Source organism: Protopterus annectens, chromosome 2.part0 (assembly GCF_019279795.1).
Source record: "Protopterus annectens isolate FY-2018-M chromosome 2.part0, PAN1.0, whole genome shotgun sequence".
NCBI lineage: Eukaryota > Metazoa > Chordata > Ceratodontiformes > Protopteridae > Protopterus > Protopterus annectens.
Window position 1 is genome coordinate 147,212,208 of NC_056728.1, and position 20,000 is coordinate 147,232,207.

The 20,000-nt window shown below is 36.5% G+C and overlaps 1 protein-coding gene across 3 annotated transcripts in view; it reads left to right on the top strand.

Annotated features, from left to right (window-relative positions):
* The window catches only part of SATB2 (SATB homeobox 2), a 419,213-nt gene that overhangs the window by 199,121 nt on the left and 200,092 nt on the right, over nucleotides 1-20,000 (top strand). For all 3 annotated transcript variants that reach the window (XM_044060638.1, XM_044060639.1, XM_044060640.1), the window contains exon 6: nucleotides 19,272-19,374. In XM_044060638.1, coding sequence (XP_043916573.1) covers nucleotides 19,272-19,374 — 103 coding nt within the window. The remainder of the gene's footprint in view (nucleotides 1-19,271; nucleotides 19,375-20,000) is intronic.

Below are 20,000 nucleotides of genomic sequence, written 5' to 3' on the forward strand. Positions count from 1 at the left end.
TCAGTTGTGCTGCATCCTGATCTGAATCAAAACTGCTCATCTCGCATCTTACAGTCTACTACTCTGCATATCCATTTATCAATCACCCTCTCCAGAACTTTCATGCAATGTGATAGGAGTTTGATGCTTCTGTACTGCTCACAGTTGTGGATGTCCCCTTTGTTCTTGTACACTGGCACGAGTATGCTTATTCTCCAATCATCTGGGATATGCCTTTCTCTCCACACTGCTATTAGTACCCTCAGGAGCAATTTCTCTCCTATCTCGCCCGTCATCTTTATCATATCTGCTGTGACCTCATGTGAGCCTGCTGCTTTCCCTGACTTCATCTTCGTTAGTGCTGTTCTTACTTCTTCTAGGGTGGACTCCTCCTCTTCTCTCATCGTAGGCTGTTTCTGGGGCAGTACAGCTTTTGTGGTGTTTTCTTCATTCAGAAACTGCTGGAAATACTCCTTCCATCTGCCTTTGATGTCCTCTGGACTGGTGAGTAGGTTGTTGCTGGCATCAAGTCCATCACCAGTATAAACTTATCTCAACATCCGATGCATTTAAACACACATTTTGCGTGGGGTTCAGATAATTATACATTAATTAAAAGCAGATCTGATATTTCCCTCATGTATACTGAGATAGCTGTACTGCAGTGACCCATTCCCCCCTCCCCTGATGGCTGAGCTGACCATGGTCCCTTGTCGTTATGTCTCGTTCCACCTCTGATTGTGCCCAGACCTTTTTGAGAGAATGTGAGCACCAAATTTTTTCAAAACTATGTTTGGTTGACATCTGTTTAGTCAACAAAATTTGTTGACTAAGCAGATGGTCGAAAAGTTGTGCAAGACTGCACAGTTGTTGGAACTGAGGAATGTGCCCTTCCCCAATACTGTGCAATCTTGGAGTTAATCTGTATGTGGGTGCAGTAATTTTTTTGTTCTGTTTTGGATAGCTGGATGAACCCTTAGATTTGTACCATGAAACTGAGAAATCTTCCATCAAACACAAAATATAGCTGCTGGCAGTTTACATAAACCAAAAAAAAAATGCATTGTTCAATATATGACAAAAAGGCATATTTACTTTCCATAAAGCACAACAAAATACTTTCTCTGTTTTTAAAGGTACCTCCACATGTGGTAACAAAGCAGTAAAAGTTTGTTAAATGTATGATGTCAATGTTGGCTTGCAACATCCTCATTTTTAAATTAAACATATGTAAAGATGTTGGAGTGTTCTATAATCTACCAATGACACTACAGAGAAATATTATTTGTCAGTTGCTCAGAAGGCTGTATGGTTCAAAGCTGGAGGCATCACACTGTATTGAAAGTTTAAGGACTGTTATCTGTTTTGTGCTGAATTCCCTGAGTGATTATCACTTTGGAAAGGAATATATCAGTTTCTAAGGGTATAATAACTAATGTATTGGCTATTTTTTATTTAGGTTAGGTTAGGTTTAAAATGTTTTGGCAGCACTATGCTTTATTAGAATTTTAAAGGTGTATGTCTGGTCATCTGTCATGTGTTACATTATACCAAGGAGGTGACTGTGGTAGTAACCAAAGGGATATAGCCCTTGTTGTATTTCAGGTGACCTCAGATCACTTAGTGGTCGGGGTACTTGATCAGCCAACTAGGGAGGGTGGAAGGGGCTCATACCAACTCACCTATTCTGTGGGGGAGGGGGGGTGGACAGCACAATCCGCAACACTAAAGACTCCTTGAAGAGACAAGAATTGTGGTCAGTACCACAGGACTGTTAGCTCATGAAGAGAGGGGGGGGGGTCTAGGGGAACTTTCCCTATGAATGGCTGAAATGTATTATTCAAGTAGATTGCTAACTTGCAACTGATCTAGAATCCATTTCCTTTACAACTCACTTTAGGTTTTCTGGCAAGGTGGCAATCATCTCTGCACCTGCATGTTAAAGGTAAGTCCACTACACCGCCAAAGTGTATCTGTTTCTCTTTCTCTCTATATATATAAATATATACATTATACACACACACACACACACACACACACACACACACACACACACACACATATATATATATATATATATATATATATATATATATATATATATATATATATATATATATATCTTACAGGGCTTCAGTACATAAACACTAAAAATATTGACTGCAAAAGGATGAAAAAAAAAAAAGATCAACACTCTAAGATACATGCCGTAAGGCTCAACCTTGCACCATGTAAAAGAAAAACTACTGTTTTTACCACCCACCACACCCTCTGACAATTATATATACTAACTCTAAAATTCTACAATGCCTGGGGCAAGTGAAGGGGCAAATTCCCCAACCCTAGGGAGTGTCAATCTCACAACCTGTTGGATATCTGTTTTGTTGACCAAAGTGTATCAATGAAACAGATTTCAACATGTGAGAGTTTTGCATAATAAAAGCACATACACACACACACACACACACACATATATATATATTTATATAAATATATATATATATATATATATATATATATATATATATATATATATAAATATAGGATTACCATCAAAATGTTGTACCTGTAATGAGCGATGGAAAATTGTCAAAAGTCGCGTCCCAAGATTTCAGATTGCAGAAAAAAAATGTTGAAGTCATAACAGCGAATGCACACTAGCATTCGCTGTTGTGGATTCAACATTTTGAGTGGGGATTGCACTATAGTTGGAACTGGGAAGGTTACCCTTCCCTCACTGTTGTGCGGTCTCAGAGTTTGTATATATAAGTAGCAGGGGTTGTGGGGGTTGCAGGGTTGAATGTTCCAAACACCTTAAAAAATTGAAAACAAGAAAATAAACTGAAAGAGTAAGCTGATGTCTTTTATATTGCTGTACGTATCTGCCCATTATTGTAATAGCTATGTTGTGTTCATCTCCACAGTATTCATATCTACATGGTACAGATCAGCAAATACCAGAAATCTAGACTTGTTCTTATGTACTGAACCTTGTACAATGATTTTAATATGGTATTCATGGTTGTAGATACATACAATAGCCTCTACCGGTTTCTTATGATTTCAGGAACCAGTTTTGGTTTAAAACTAGTTATAGCACAGAACACCAGAGGAAATCATTTACTAGAAGTTTATATTGATAAGCTATCAAGAGTGTGTGTACTTTTAGGCATCAGTGTCCAGAACATAGTGACTTTATTAATGTTATTACAACCTCAGTTAAAGTTCAACACTGAGCACTTACTAATAGAAATTGTAAGGCAGTTAATGAAGAACTGGCTTATGGGAACTGGAATGAAGTCTTCGTGCTTTGACATCTAGAACAGAAAAGTAGAACACCATGTAAACAAACTTCTGGGCCTCTGTGAAGGTTGTTCACTGTATAAAACAGTATTAAAGGAGAGAAAAAGTTATTAGACTGACATGCTATGGAAATGAAAAAGGCAAGCGATGAGGAAAACAAGCAAGGGATTCCAGTAAGGTACAACACTGAAGTGAGGAACTGCAAATTGAAACTGTACATGGTAAAAATAAAATGCAAAATACATATCCGTAATTAATGACTACACATTTTTATAAAAATGGCCTCTGATTATACATCTAAAGTACTAGCATTAGTTAGGGATGATGGGAAGTTGTGATCCAGTAACAATGAAGTAGCAAGGACAGTTTTTGAAAAGTATGGACAAATATTTCATAATTCCTTTGTTTGCTTACCATCTATTATACGGCAAGCCTCTATAGAGTTCATTTTTGATGTTATGTATACCAAAGCCTGAGATAAATAATGTCTAGTCTGAAGCGATTAATGTAAGAGATAGAATTTGGACAAGAATAGCCAGTTGGCAACAGTAGATTAGCTTGAAAGATCACCATGGGGGGAAATATTAGGTGGCGAAAGAATCCCCTTACGGGGTTTTCCCTTTTCTCCAGAGAGCTGATCATGCTTATTCTGGGAGTATGGGGGGAGTCAGTGGTTTTCTGGTTCCACTCATGCTGTGTTGGATGAGTCACTTACATGTAAGAGAGAGTTGCAAAATGAAATACTGCCAAATTATCAGATTCCGGTAGGATTTGCAAGAAGGATTATGGGAGCCATTGACTTTCTTGATGCTCTTTTGAGCAGCATTATAACCATTTTATGCGATTTTTGTATATCTCCAACTAGAGAAAAAAGATTTGAAGAAGGCTAATGTATAAATTTTGACTTAAGATATATGACAACAATTACAGATACAGAAGTACTCACAAATATGGAGGTAGCAATTTATACTAATGGCTAAATATGACTTGTATGCTATCCATCAACTTAGATTTTAGAAGAAAGGATTTTTGTTTTCAGCCAATCAGCTTTCTCTCTTTCTTGTCAGATCTGCTATATATTTTAATTACCATTTGCTGTTCTGCTATTTATTTAATTATTTATCCTTTTATTAACCAGGTTCATCTCACTATATTAGTAGCCTCTTTTCAGGTGAGACCCAAGGTAGTATTTATACTACTAGGGAAAATTTGACTAGAACATCAGGGAAGTTAATCTACTTTTTTTTTCAATAGATGTTATGGGGATCTTTTCTATCCTCCTGGGTTACCACTGGTTCAAGCAGATGGGGCTTCAGTTTAACATCTCTTTTGAAAGACAGGATACTCAGGAATGCGCTGCAGTACCAACAAGTGGTACACCTTTTGTGGGAATAGAACCCACAGCTGTCTGCAACAAAGGCAAATGTGCTGCATGTTGTGCTACTGATACTTTTAATAGGTGCTTATTTTTTTCAAAAAATATTCAGCCATCTTAACACATTACATTACATTCTTACCATTAAAATGCCACAGAGTTTTTATTTTGAATTCAGTCTGCTGGTTTTGTTCCAATGTTTTAGCTTTTGATGCAATGTTATATTTAACTGTCATGAAACATTTTGAGTTGTCACATTCTGTCTTTCTTGCCTGTAATAATCCAAAAAAATCAAGTAGATTTTCTAATGAAAAAATCAGTTTCTGACAGCACATTTCTTTTAGGCATTCCTGAAGTACATTGGTCTATGTCAGAAGCTTGAGTTATCATAAACTCTAAATCCATATTGTTGAGATGATACAATTGAGTTTCTGAAAACTCAAAACTTCAAAAACAACAAAAAATATACATTTTATTCTATGTTTTTTGCAGGGGGCAAGCCAACCATGTGGGGGCTGCACCCCACACATACCCTGAATATTATATAAACCAACTCTGAGATTGCATTACAGTGGGGAAAAGGGTAAGTTCCCTTATCCTCACTGTTCTGCGATCTCTATTCAAACGTTTTGAGTTTTCAGAAACTCGATCATATCGTCTCAACAATAAAGGGGACCCATATACATATATATATATATATATATATATATATATATATATATATATACACACACACACACACACACATACATACATACAAACATACATACATACATCAGATAATGAATTCAGTGCAGTGGTTACTTATTTATTATTTGATTTACATATGCATACCTGTATGAATTGTTATAATACTGTTCCAATATTCCCTGTCATGCAAGAGAAAAATAAATTTATGCATTGTGGGTGGAATGCTATTTTCAACATATTATGGTGTGTACGTAACACTGTGTTCAGGCTGAACTTATTCAAAAACAAAAAAATGTAGCAATTCATGAACATTTGCATTCCCTTTGCTGTGTAAATGTGTTTGATTTGATAAGTAATGCAGATGTCAAGTTTGTCTTCCCCCAGCCTCCACTCTGACTAGGGTTTGGCGACTGACTGAGATGTCAGCCATATTGTACATGCTGTTACAATACATTGGAACAAGCAACTGAGTAAAGCAACTGTTAGAGTAATATTTCTGTGGTCTACCCAAAACTGGATTCATGTAATCTATGTAGTGAGTCAGTTTATGCAATAGTGAGAAATCATACCTCTTAACCTGTTAGCACAAGACATCTGGGCAAAGTCTCACATAATGGGGACAAATTCCCCAAAACGGGGCACATTTTAAATATTGCTCTTGTAAACTTAGAAAGTTGCTAGAATAACAGGATTTCTGTAGCATGCATTTTTTCAAAGGATATGAAGTCTGAAACTCAAAGGTATACCATTATTTAGTGAATTTAATCCCCAAATCATCCCAGTGATTTAACAGAAAACCCCAAATTTTATGAGGAACAGATCAAAACTATGAGACAAAAATCTGGACATTCCACAAAAATCTGGACAGTTGAGAGGTATTAAAAATAAATTATATTACAATGTATAATTGCAATTTTTTTCACTACTTCTTGTAATCCACCACATATATTATGCCTTTGATTAACTGAGCTAACATGCAAATTATTGTTTTAGTAAACATATGTCACATTTGTATTTATTAAGAAATTTATGTTAACACGTACTCCATATCTTTTTCAAAAGATGAGTTTATGTGTGTACACGTTTATGATATTACTCTGCATTTTTATAACAGCATTGTGGATAATATTTGCAGTTATACATTTTTTTTAAGAAATACCTTTGGTTATGCAAAGTTGTTATACTTTTTATGTTTAATATGCTCCAATGACATAGTGAACATTAAAAAACAAAGTTTTATACTTAGTACAGAACTCTGTCCTTCTCTCCACTGCCTGCTCTACTGACTCAGGTAGTTGGTCAGCCCTACACTTCTGCCAGTTATCATAATGCTCCATCTTAGCAAAACCAAATCTACTCGAGCTACATGCTCTAGGGATATAAACCTCAACACAACAATGAATAGAGCATGCTGGAGGGATAGATTCCCTTCGCAGAGACTTCCCTTACTATGGAACAGGGTCCCGATCTACATAAGGCAGAGCCCCTCACTATCACTCTTCAAGAGGAACCTTGATGAGTGGATGGGTAACAGAAAGTTCACACCGGGGATCACACCAACAGCACTACTAGATAGGGGACAAGGGTACTAGCTGCTAGTACAAGGGTCTAGGGAACTACTAAAGGGGAGGTGAATACCGCATAATGTGGCTGGGCTAATATATGCCTTCGGGCAGATAGCCCAGTACCAACCTATGAACCCATGAACCTATAATGGTGATGGCATTGCAGCCCGCAGCAGGTTATACCTGTTATGGATGACAGGTGGTCACACAGCACCTGACAAAATATCTACTTTCTTCCAGGTGATGCCACGTCTGCATGCCTTGAAGTTATCCTGATATGAATCATTAAGAAAATAGAGCATGATAAGGTTCTCTTTGTCAGACCAGCTTAGAGCATGGTGTCATACCTTCGCAGGTGGTTCCAGAACCAGAATGAGGAAAGTATGGCCAAGGCTGTTAGTTCTCAGGTTCAGAATCACTTCCTGTGGGGTGTGAGATCACCATAGCCAAACCCAGTTAACTAGCAGGGGCATTAGAACAGGTACTGATATTATTGGCAAGTTTGGTTGAACCAAAAATGCTTTGTCGCATACTTTTTTTCCTAAAGGAAACCACCTTTCATTTACATGCTGGATAAAAATTGAAATATATTGAATAAAGGTTAGGTATATGATTTACAATTGCTACTCCTGCTGGTAATTGTATAAAGTGCATTTTGGAGTATTGCACCTTAATGCCAAGTGTACATGTCTCATGTAGTACAGCAGCAATTATTTATTTATTTATGTACTTTTTGGGATGGGAGAAATACATGTTACTGCATGTGCTAATTACAGGTTTTAGGAACTCAATGAATTGTTTTAGGTGCTAAAGTGTGACATATGACATTAGATGGGCAGGGATTATACTTCATGTTGGTGTACACTGTCATTCAGATGACTCCATTTGTTTCTTTTTTAACTATATTCTGATTTAGGTTCATCTAGGACCATTCCTGAGCTAGCACAGTAAGCTTGGCACTGCTGAGGAGTGATGCAGGCAGGGGAGCTTTCCGCATCACATTTATGTTAGTCTGGGCACGTGCTCATGATAGTCCAAGACAGATGTGCTCACATACGTTGCTGTACACATTTGCGTATTACTACAATTCATAGTGATAAATAAAAAAAGGCATAATTTGCATCAAACATCTGTAAATGGCCCTAAATGTATGTGGAGAAGTTGAACATCCCCATATTATTTCACCGATGTTTGAGGCAGGAGGCAAACATCTTAGGATACTGCAGACTTTTTAAAGTAAAAAAATATTTAAAAAAATATAATTTAGTAAGAAATACTTAAAAATAAGTGCAGTTCATGACTTAAAGTTAAGAAATGTTACTTTTAAATATATGATGTGCATATTATGATGAAAGTGAATAACTAATTGGATTTTTTGTCATTTAGAAGTGGGATTTCAATACAGAAGCAGTAGAAATAATAACTGATCACTTAAAATAATTATTACTTTGGTATCATTTAGTGACTGTGCAAAAATGGCATAAATGCGGTCATTTAATTGTGAAGTTCTGCAGTGGTACGGATATCAACATGCATGTGTATTTACTGGGAGATTTCTGAGTGACAGTGATGAATAAAAAAATGGCAGCATTTTGAACGCATGACAATGGTAGAGGGTAGGGGAGGATGGATTTTTGTCATAAAACTGATTGCTTTAATGACCTGAATGCACTACAAGTAATATGTCTCAATATTACTTGGCTATATTTAGATGTCTGTATAGAACTATGTGTGTTTGTTAGCTAACATTTTTATGAAGGTGGCAGGCACATTTGGCCAGTGTTTTTTAGTTTAAAAGATGATTACCTCAAAAAAATTATTTGTGTAACTGTGGCCCTCTATTAACATGCAGTAATGATGGAAAATACGGGATCAAAGCAGAGAAAGAATAACATCAGCAATGAGGAAAATCATGTCCTCATGGCAGTCCTTAGGCATATGGGAATCTTCTATTTGGTAAAAGGGACCAAAATGAGCCGAGAGGACCAAGGCCTGGAATCAAGTACTTCTCGACATTAATGCAGTGGATGGTAGCAACTGAGAAATAACACAGTGCATGAAGAGGGTAAATGATATGGTAGGACATGCTAAAAGCAAGGCTAGGCAGAATGCAATTTTCCATAGCACTATGGGGGAGGGCCTCTGAGAATTATTTGATTAACACCAGATGTGGAATACCTTCTATCCATCTGTGGGGATGCCTTTGACAAAGAAGATAGTGACACAGGAATAATTAGAGGTGGTGTGGACATTGGTGGACATTACCAATATCTGCAGCAGCAAAACCCATCTGTTCATGAAGGTTGGTGTAAAAACAGTAACATATATTTATATAGAGTATTGAATGCTGACAAGAATTATTACATTAAACATGTGACTATTAATAGGTGAACCTTGTACATCAGCACAGAATGGTAATGAAGGCAGTGTGCATGCTAAGTGTCCCACTCAGTCCTTTATGAGCATAGAGTAGTATATGCTGTTTATTATCAGTAATATTTTCAAATAATTTTTTACAGGGTCAGCATCAGAAACAAACAGCTCCACTATATCAATAAATTTGGAGAACAAAATGGTACAGAGTAGGGACAATGCTATGATCACATGGAACATAGTATGGTGGCACACTAAGTATCCATGGCTGACTCCATTTGTGCACTAGTTAGGCCTTACCACACTCAATCAAGAGTCAGTCTTGCTAGGTAATGAGGACGGGGTACTGTCCAGACATGTGGGGGGAGATGACATGACAATACCATTGCTTTTCAGGAAAGTAACGGATGTAGTCAAGGTGAACAAGCACAACAGAGTTTTCAGCAGGCCATACCGGCATTCATGTACAATCTCCCATTAAAGCTAATGGTCATGCAGCACTGTCAGATCAGTGACTGCAGGATCACCTGCATCAAGTAGGTCATGACATTGGACTAACTCACCTTGCAGTTCTAATGGTCGCCCCACTTCAAAATCACTTGTACCATCACCTATCCTATCTTTAGGTGACATATATGACTCATTTGATCTTGAACTACTTCAATCACATCTGACAATTCTTTAACTTTACACTTTCACCTTCAAATACACAGCTGAATGTTTAACTTGAATGGGCATATAATAAAAAAAAATATTTGGGATGGGGTGTTATGCACCCAACTTTGGAAATTCATGCATTTCATCAATGTAGACCTACTGCATAAACCATCAAAGAAAAAAAACAGTGTTATATAAATTATCACTGATACAGGTGGCAGTGACTTGCAACATAAAAGTATCAATACACAAATATTTTCAAGAGAAATATAATATGTAAATTAGAGACTAAAACGAGTATGTAAACTTGCACTGCTGCCACTTCACCCTCCCCGCTGCACAAAGGATATTTTTATGTCTCTGAAGTCACAAGCTATCGTGTATGACAACATAAAAATAATCTGATGTGAAGCACTGCAGTAAACAGAATTTGAGAAGAAATGGCATAAATACAATATAAAAATAGTATAATAATTTTTCATTCAATTTTAGTGCATCAACTCATGAAATATTGAAATGTTGAGGATATTCAGCACTTCTATACTTATACTTATGATTATTGATTTTCTGATGCCTTACCACATCACTGAACAGGATGCAGTCAGTACTCAGGCATCATTTTAACCCAGAATAATATGAGTAACTTTTCAAAAAATAAAAAATAATATTTTAAGATGAGAGAGAATGTCAGATGAACGGTGACAGCATAGCCCAGAGATATCACTGCATGCATCAATTATACTCAATATGTTTTTTACAAGGAAGGAAACACAATCCTGAATGTCACGGTCCAGAGTTCTGGACTAGATACCATATATTTACCTGCACAGCTATATGCCATGCATGAGTCTGCCACATGGATTCTCTTACTACTGCTGCCAGCTTGTCATCATTAATCATAGTGGGACTGGAACTGGAAGCTGCAGTGACAGCACGGGTCACTTCACCATCAGATTGCCACAGGATCATGTTATGCAGAATGCAACAGACAATAAACATCCTGCATACAGTAGCTAGGTCATACTGAAAGGCACCACAGACTTATCCAGACACTTGAAATGGTTCTTCAGGAGGCCAGAGACCCTCTCAATGGCAATGCAGGTCTGCGACAGGGATGTGTTATACATCTCCTCTGAATCTCCGCTTAGACTTCTCACTAGTGTCATGAGCCATGGCTCCAGCAGATATCCAGCATCATATGAAAAAACAAAACTAAGTGAGAGAGATAGAAGGCTGGGGGAAACAAAACAAAAAAATGTTTAGTATTCAGCAATACATTTTAATACGAATAACTACTTAGATACAATATAAAACAATTATTTTTCCAATTACCAAAAAGAAAAGCATCGGGCATCCTACCATGCAGAGAAGGGGTGGTAGATTGAGCTAGTGTACCAGATATGGTAATCATGTGCACTGCCAGGATGCTGGGCAGACACAGTGATGCACCTCTATGCATCATACACTACTTGCCCATTGATGGAATAGTACCCTTTCTTACTGTGGTGATGCTCAACCTGTGGTTCAGAAGGGGCCTGAATTGCAACAAATGTGCAATCTATCACCCTGCATACCTCAGGGAAACATGACATCCAATAAAAGGTGCACATCGTCCTGGCTCTATCTTGAAATGACACTGGGAAATAGATGTACTAATCCACATATGCCAAGAGTACATCCATTAATTGCCAGAGTATCCTAGAGGCATAAGCCTTTGAAATCCCCAGCCTGTCCCTAGTCTGTCTCTGGAAGGTACCCAGAGCAAGTATAGTGAGGTAGTTTCATATCTTAGTTTCCACAGGGATAGTAAGTCCATGCATTCCTCCATTACCCCTATATAAGTCAGATTTGCCCACTAAGACCCTTTTAATGTCCCTATCCACTCTGAACTTATCAAGAATTTCTTGATTGTCAAAGTTATGAGTTATCATTTGCTTATATTTTCACCTTCTTTGCTGGCAACTGCTACTGGTCACAAACAGTTTTGTCCTAGCCAAGACAAGCAACTCATACCTGTAAATAGCAAAACAAGCAGCAAGCGACAGCATTCTCTTGGACTGTAACTCTGATAGATTTAATGCTTTAATACTTTAATGCTTTCTGTTCACATCAGTATAATGCTGTTGTAAGATTTCCACTTCTATCAATCCATTGCATTATCCTGTCATCTCCCTTTTCTTGTCTATGCAGCACCCATATTAACCAACATTCAGGTCACCCTACTAAAGAAATTAAAGGCATTTTAACAAAATAGCCAAATTTGCAGCTAATGCATCCTACTGTACAGTCCACTGCTTAATGCTAAAGATGTTCAACTGGCTAGAACTACCTATTCACCTTACATTCACTCAGCTTCAAATTGCCTGCCAAATAATACATAAAATGCACTAATGCCCTTCTGTACAAAACATTCTCAAGCACTTCTCCCTATCACGTTGTCTTTGCTCAGGTAATCAGAACCTGCTAATAACTGCCAAATCCCATAATACAGCTGGAGACTCACTAGACTCATTCTATGTCACCTGACTGTGGAACTTCCTGTCTATCCCCCTAAAACAGGACAACTATGTTTCTAGCTTTAAGCACAACCTAAAAAGAGCACCTAAACTCCTCCTGGCTCTGTTCTTGTTCACACCCTGACTAACTGTCTCTCAGATCTCTAGACAGTCACCAACCCCTAAGTCTCCAGCTCTCCTACCTTATCCTGTAAATGTAAACAAATCCTATCTACATTTATAAGTGTATACTGCTTTTCATCACTCCTATGTAAATGAAATTTGTATATTGTGTATATATAAATGCAACCTGTTTATTACTGTATAACACTCCTATCGAAATCAAATTGTATTGGCCTTTGTCTTGATTGTATTACCCACTAGATGATGCTAAAACCCTGTTTCTACTGTTAGGAAACTGTTTTTTTTTTCTCTATAAACTCTTTGTAATTTTTGTAAGTTTTTGTAGCTCTGATGGAGCTTTACCCCAGGCCTCAGCTGAAAATGGGCCCGAGTGACCAGTTGAACCACATGGTAAACAAAAGGCAATTCATTAATAAATAAATCAACAATGGATGCAAGATTACACTATTTAGGTCATATGGTAGATGATACTTGGAGATGAAAACATATCTGCATTGCCTGGGTGTTAGAGGGTGGGGGTAGTATTACCCCAATTTTTTATCTGAAAAGGTTTTGGTGCTCCCTACTTTATGAGTAAGTGGTCCCTTGTTCTGAGACACTGTATTTTCAAAATGATTCACTAACCTACAAAATATGCATTTAATATGTGAAAATAGCGCTATGAGTGATGGTCTAGAATCTGGCTGTCGTATGAATCTGAACTTTATTAATGAGTAATGGGAGAATGAAAATATCAATAAATGAAATATGATAAGGTATTGGATGGAAATAAATAATGGGCATCTTAAAACAAGTTGCAGACTGCTTGCATCCATAGCTTTTAATGTACCTCATTTTCAGGGACATCCCTGATTTTAAGGCCACATTTTGTTCAGTCCCTCATTAAATTTGTAATTTTATAGTAGTAATGAATGACTGCTGTCAGTAAACAGTATCAGTAATTAAAGAAATGCTGTTCTTCAGAAAATGCATGTTAATTTAAATATTTTTTAAAAGGATTTCTAAATAAAAAATACTCCTAAAAATAATGCAATTTTTTCCCTGATTCTAGTGTAAATAAGCTGACAGTTCTACTCTTATCTCTTAGTATTTGCTCTCTCACTCACACACACATGCACACACACGCACACACACACACACACACACACACACACACACACACACACACACACACACACACACACACACACACACAGTTACATGCACATGCCCACACCCACCCACATGCAGATGCATGCAAACACACGCGCTTACAAACACACACACTCACACATACACACACACACCCATACATATGTGCACACACACAAAACATGCACGCATACACACTCACAATTGTGCACACATACAAAGAAAGTAGGATATTAAAAGACTAAAACTGCAGCTGCTAGCACATTTTGGAACAGATAAATAGATAACTTCAGTTTTTATATTCTATCTCATATTTTGTTGCTTAACCTCTTCTGAGTAATTTCTGCATCTTTTTAATAAGAACAATTGAAGCTTAGCTTACTAAAAATATTTTTCTCTTTAAAGTCTTTCCAAGCCATATACCTCTGTTCTGACTACCAAAGTACTAATGGATTTATGGTAATTCTCAAACAAATATTAAAGTCAGTAACAAAAGCATAACTAAGCAATATCAAAAAAGACACACAGCCCATGGTAACAGCAATCACAGTAACGTTCAATGTGGTATCCTTTGGTTTTACTGTTTGCAGACTACAGGAGGAAAAAAAAGGTTTGTTTCTTTTATATTTGTTTTTATTAACACTCTTACTGAAAATTCTTGGAAAGTACCTGCATACCATTTTAATAGCACAACTAAGACAGAATTTGTATTTAGAATGAGTGTATTCTCTAGACCTATTTATATAGTGTTTCATATTAATTTGTTACATTTTGTTGGTGCTTTACTGATTAGGCTAGCTGCCGATCAAAGATATACAAATAGTAGAAGAATTCAATAATTTATGTAAAAGCAAAACATTATGAGGTTCTCATAAGATGCTGGATAAAACAAAAAAACTATGTGCTATTAATTGGGTTCATCTGCAGCTGATGCAGTAGGAGTAAATACTGCACTGCTGGTGTTCCAAGCAGGCTTTTCCTGCCATCAGAATCTAGCCTTCCGTGCTGCAACTGATAGTGGCAATACAGTCCAGTATTTAAAAATAATCACAATTGATTTATGTTCCCTTCTGTTGTCAAAAATTCATACTACTGTACAGAGCAGATTGCTGCATTTTGGTGGGATGTTAGCAGCCTTTCATGTTTTTCTGTCTCCCAGTGATAACCCAGTTAGATGATAAGACTTTGTCATCATATGTTGTATCTGTAATACCATATCTGGCTATTGTTTTTAAAGACAGATTGAAAGTTCACCTACTGTTCTCAGACCTTTTCATCTAACTTAGTGATTCACTTTCTTTTCCTGTGTTCTGTAACTATTCTAGATTGCTCTGGTATATGGCGTCATTAAATGTGCCACAGTTTGCTACTCACCCCTGAACCTAGGTTATGGATTGAAAAGGTCTTGTTGATCACTTCTCTTAGTTGGTAAACAAACAAACATAAAACAAGTGAATGTTTGCTCTGGTCCTTTGTGGTTAGTGTAACTAAATGCTTAGCAAAATAAATAAGCATGTGCAGAAATAGATACAGGAATACATCAATAATAAACATTCTTTCTTTTAACTGCATCTATCGCTTTTTCTTTCTCTTTTGCATTTTCATTTTTGGATACACAGAGTGATTTGGTAGCTGGTAATTGAGGCAAGCATTAATGCAGTATCTAAAGCTAAACAGAAGAAAGTTGGTTTATATCTTGTTGAAAGTATTGTTTAAGGAGGCCAACTTCTGCATATTCATAAGTGAAGTTTTTCAAAGAACCATCTCCTTAAAGTATTCTGTGAGATTCCAGATGCGCTGCCTTCTTTTCAAAGGTAGCATGGTTTAAAATCTAATCTTAGATACATAAAAATGGGACATAAAGGGTAGCATGAGAACTTCATTTTTGTAACTACTTGGCTTGTTTATTTTGACTAGATAAAAAGCTAAATGTATTCTGATGTTCCTGCGAGGAGTATTTTACATGCCAGTTTTGCAGTACTATACTTGAAACAAAATAAACAAACAGAGGAATCCTGGGAATGTAAAATATAAATATTTCTTCAGCATTGCCAATATGTTATGAATCAATGTTTTCTGGCATGTGTGGAATTTGCAAAACTTGAATGACTAATGCTTACAAGAATTCCAGTCAGATTGATACCTGCCTTATCATATTGCTTAGCATAAATGTTTTTGTTGTTATGACAGTCTCAACAATAGGGACTTATATGCCACTGCTGCAAAATTAGACAGGTAAGGAGATAGAACTGGAGACAGACAAAAAAAAATCAAATAAAGAAAAGAAAAGCATTGCTATGGGTAAGGAGATAGAACTGGAGACAGACAAAAAAATCAAATAAAGAAAAGAAAAGCATTGCTATGTCTTTTTAAATGGAGGGAAACATACTGATGACATGTTAACATTTTAATCTGTTAGATCTTTTAAAGAGAATGCATTCTTCTGCTGCTGGAAACTGTCATAAGAAAATAGTACTTCATATAATATTAAACGATATAACCATAAACAGTGAGTGACTCCTGAAGCACAGGTTATGGTTTAGTGCCATGCGTCGCACAGGAAGGGTGGCGATTAAATGCTTATCACAATCTCTGGAGTGTATTGCTAGCCTTTCATAAAGGTAAATTTTTTAAGATAAAACACACGATTATTCAGCATTAAATCAATTTATATAAGAGATCTTTTTTTCTGATTGTACAAGATGAGAACTGTAATTTAAAGTAGCAGACATCAAGAAAAAAAGTGACTCACTACTAGATGATAGAATGCTTGCCCATGGAGGGGGAAGGGGGAATTCTAAAAATATAGCCAGCTTCTTAAAACATTTTCAGTAAGTCTGCAACAAAACCAATGTCCCAGCATGCAAGCCTTCTGGAGATGCCACAAATATATTTTTGAAGCTGCCTCATTAAGACTGTGGCAATGAAAATGAATGTTTCAGTAATTGTTTTCTAATTGCAAGATGTCCTATGATAATCACTTCATTCCAAAATAAATAAATAAAATAAAATAAAATAAAAATAAATGCAGTACTAGTCACCATGTGACATTTCAAGCTGCATTTCTGGATAACCACAGTAGCCTAGCTGTATAGTTTACTGCACTTTGTGATTCTGTTAAATAACCCATAAAGGCAATATTGATCTGAGTACTGAAAAGAAGGTTGTCAATGTGTAAGATGTACTGTCAGAGAGGGTGGTAGATTACAACTGAACTGAAGCATTCCACAGGGCTTGGGGCAGATGAAGGAGCAGAGTCGAAGTGTGGGGTGTTGGCAGCAAAACAAGGGCAGACTAGTTAGACAAATGGTCTGTTCCTGCTAGCAATAATATGGATATATGCACTGCAGAAGAGGTTTTGTATAGAAGAAATAATGCATGTACCTCTGAACAGCTGTTTGACAGTTTCGAGTATCCATATGTTTTGTTAGAAATGGTGCAAAAATATTAGAGGCTGCAGGAATCACATTTTATGAATATACTTCTGCACTGGAAAAATCAAATAAACCATCTGCTTGTCTTCTGTTGATTAAGGTTAGTTCATCAGTGACATTAGTTTCTACTTTTGGAAGGTAATAACGATATTTTTATTAATGTCATTATTAATCTAGTATTATAAATAGTGCGAGCCACTCACATAGAACTTTCTAGATAAAAATGTGCTAGCTCAGAATTTTAACTTTAACTGAAAATCTTAGCCTTCGCCCATGACTGAGCTGTACTTGAAACTTGAAAGCCTTGTATAGTTGTTAGATTGAAGGCAATAATAAAGAAGGTTGTCACATGTACAGTTTGTAGGCCTTACTCACTCACATAAACATTGTGGCAGAAGTGACTTATCCTGTCCCACTAGGTGACAGAAGCTCTGTAGCTATTAACAGTTATAATTTGGATTGAATTAAAGCAGGAAATAGAATTAAAGTCTTGAAAAAAAAGAGGTGTGTGTAAAGACATGGAAGAAATTCCATCCGATTGTCACATTTTAGAATTGGATCATATCATACGTTTCATTGTGTGCGCAAAATAACTGATGTGGGCAGAAGTGAGTGTGTCTTCGTCAGCAGTTCTTCATAATGCAGTAAAAGCATATTATAACAAGTATGACATAATGATACTGTCTGTATAACATCTGGTTTTGCTTTTTGTTATTTTTTATAACTTACAGAAGGCAGGCACCTTCTTTAACCCACAAAACAACACTATTTTTTACCATTATGTGACATGAAGGGGCATTTACAAAGCATGAATAAAACTATAATTAGCACAAAGTAAGGCCAAATTATGGCAAACTTTTGCTTGGATAATATTCCCAAAACTCATTTGTACCAGATTACATTCCACGCCTATCCTACCTCACTTTTGCTAGTGATGGGTTTAGTAATCTTTATTAGTGAGTTTCTGAGTGCATATGCTCCTTCTACAACAACGTCTTTTGTGTTGGCTCACTTTAGCATTTTGAGTTTGTGTAGAATATATTGTTGAGTAATGTTGTTGTTGTTGTTGTTGTTTGTCTTTCGGCTTTTTCCCGGTAAGGGGTCGCCACAGCGGAACTCCAGTCTGCTAATGATTGGCAGTAGATTTTTATGAAATGCCAAGGTGCCAGCTCGATGCCCAACCTTCAACGAAGGCATGCCCATTTACACACGCATGTCTTTCGAACGCTACCCAACCACGGGGAGGACATGCACAATCCACACAGAAGGCACTCCAAAGCCAAGCCGAGAATTGAACAGGAGAACCTCTTGCTGTGAGGTAACAAAGCTACTGCCGTACCACCGCGGCATTGAGTATTGAGTAATAATAATGTGTATAAATTAATTTGCTGCCTGGAAGTATCTCTTTGTGCACAACAAAATGACAGTCATCTCTAGTAAAGATAGCGCTACACTAACATTTTTATAATACTTTAGCTTTGGAAGTAATTTGGCAATAAATCAATATAAATAAGACAAAAGCAACAGGTAACAGCATCTAAAAATCAAAATCGTCCAGTACTAGACCTGCGCATGCACGTGTCTGAAGCATTATATGCTTCTACCTTCCTTACTTGGCTTGTGTTTTCATGATTCAGCATACAGAGCTTAGATAAACCTCACAGTAATCTATTTTCTTCCATGGAGTTTTAGTTAAATTAACTGTATAATCATGTACCTTATTCATTGCACAACCTCTGTGTACACATATGTACTTGTTGCAATGCATGTTTACTTATGCATTTTCTGCAAATAAATTCAAGAACTAAGCGCATACAGGAAAGAAAGATAAAATAAGAGAAATTTCAGAGACGTAAGGTACAGTATTTTTGAAAGTACTACAACTTTTCTTTATGTATGAAAAAGTCATGTGCTATTTGGCTTAATCTAATTAGTATGCCTTGTGGCAATAGTTGTTTAGGAATTACTAAGAAACACGCATTATATTATAACTTGTCTTAGTTTGTAGCTCGCATGTTCACATTTCTTTCATGTAACTGCTTAGATTGTTTCTGATCATTCTGCCTTCACTCTGTGCCGTCACATGGAAACAGTGCTATGATATCTCATTTTTGTATCTCCCCAGAGTATGATTTCCTCAATTGTGAACAGCACATACTATGCAAACGTCTCAGCCACAAAGTGCCAGGAGTTTGGAAGATGGTATAAAAAATACAAGAAAGTTAAAGGTAAATGTTTTTGCTTCTGTGTTTATCTCCTATTTTACAGATCTACATAGCTTCCTTAAGTGTAGCACATGTGACTAAGGAAAGAAACAAACTGCTTCTGTGGAATGCTTAGAACTGAAATGGTAACATACTTGACAAACAAAGATGTTTCAAACAATGCTCCTTATTTTATACCACAAACTGTTTGTTCCAGCTTGCATTTTTTAATGCTGCTCCATGAGAAGAGATGTTTGCAATCTCAGAATTTAAACCTGAAAATTAATGCTTTGTTAGAACTGTCCTACAGCAGCTGTGCAAAACTGTTACTTTTGTTTCTATAGCAATAATGCTAGCACAAGGATAACATTTTATTTCTAATATTACAGTATTTTGCTATGCAAATATGTTAAGATTTACAACATATAGTTTATCAATGAATCCCAGCTTAATATTATATAAAGAATAGAACTGCACTATATTTTAATGTAATATACTTTTGTACAGAAACACAAAACAATGATCTTTATGCTACCTCCAAAAGTAAGTCTAAACAAAAATTGAATCATTTAGATCTGTCCAATTAATATGTATAGTCAGCAAAATTTTAACTTCATTGTGTTAAGAAATGATACATAAATCCTTGTTTA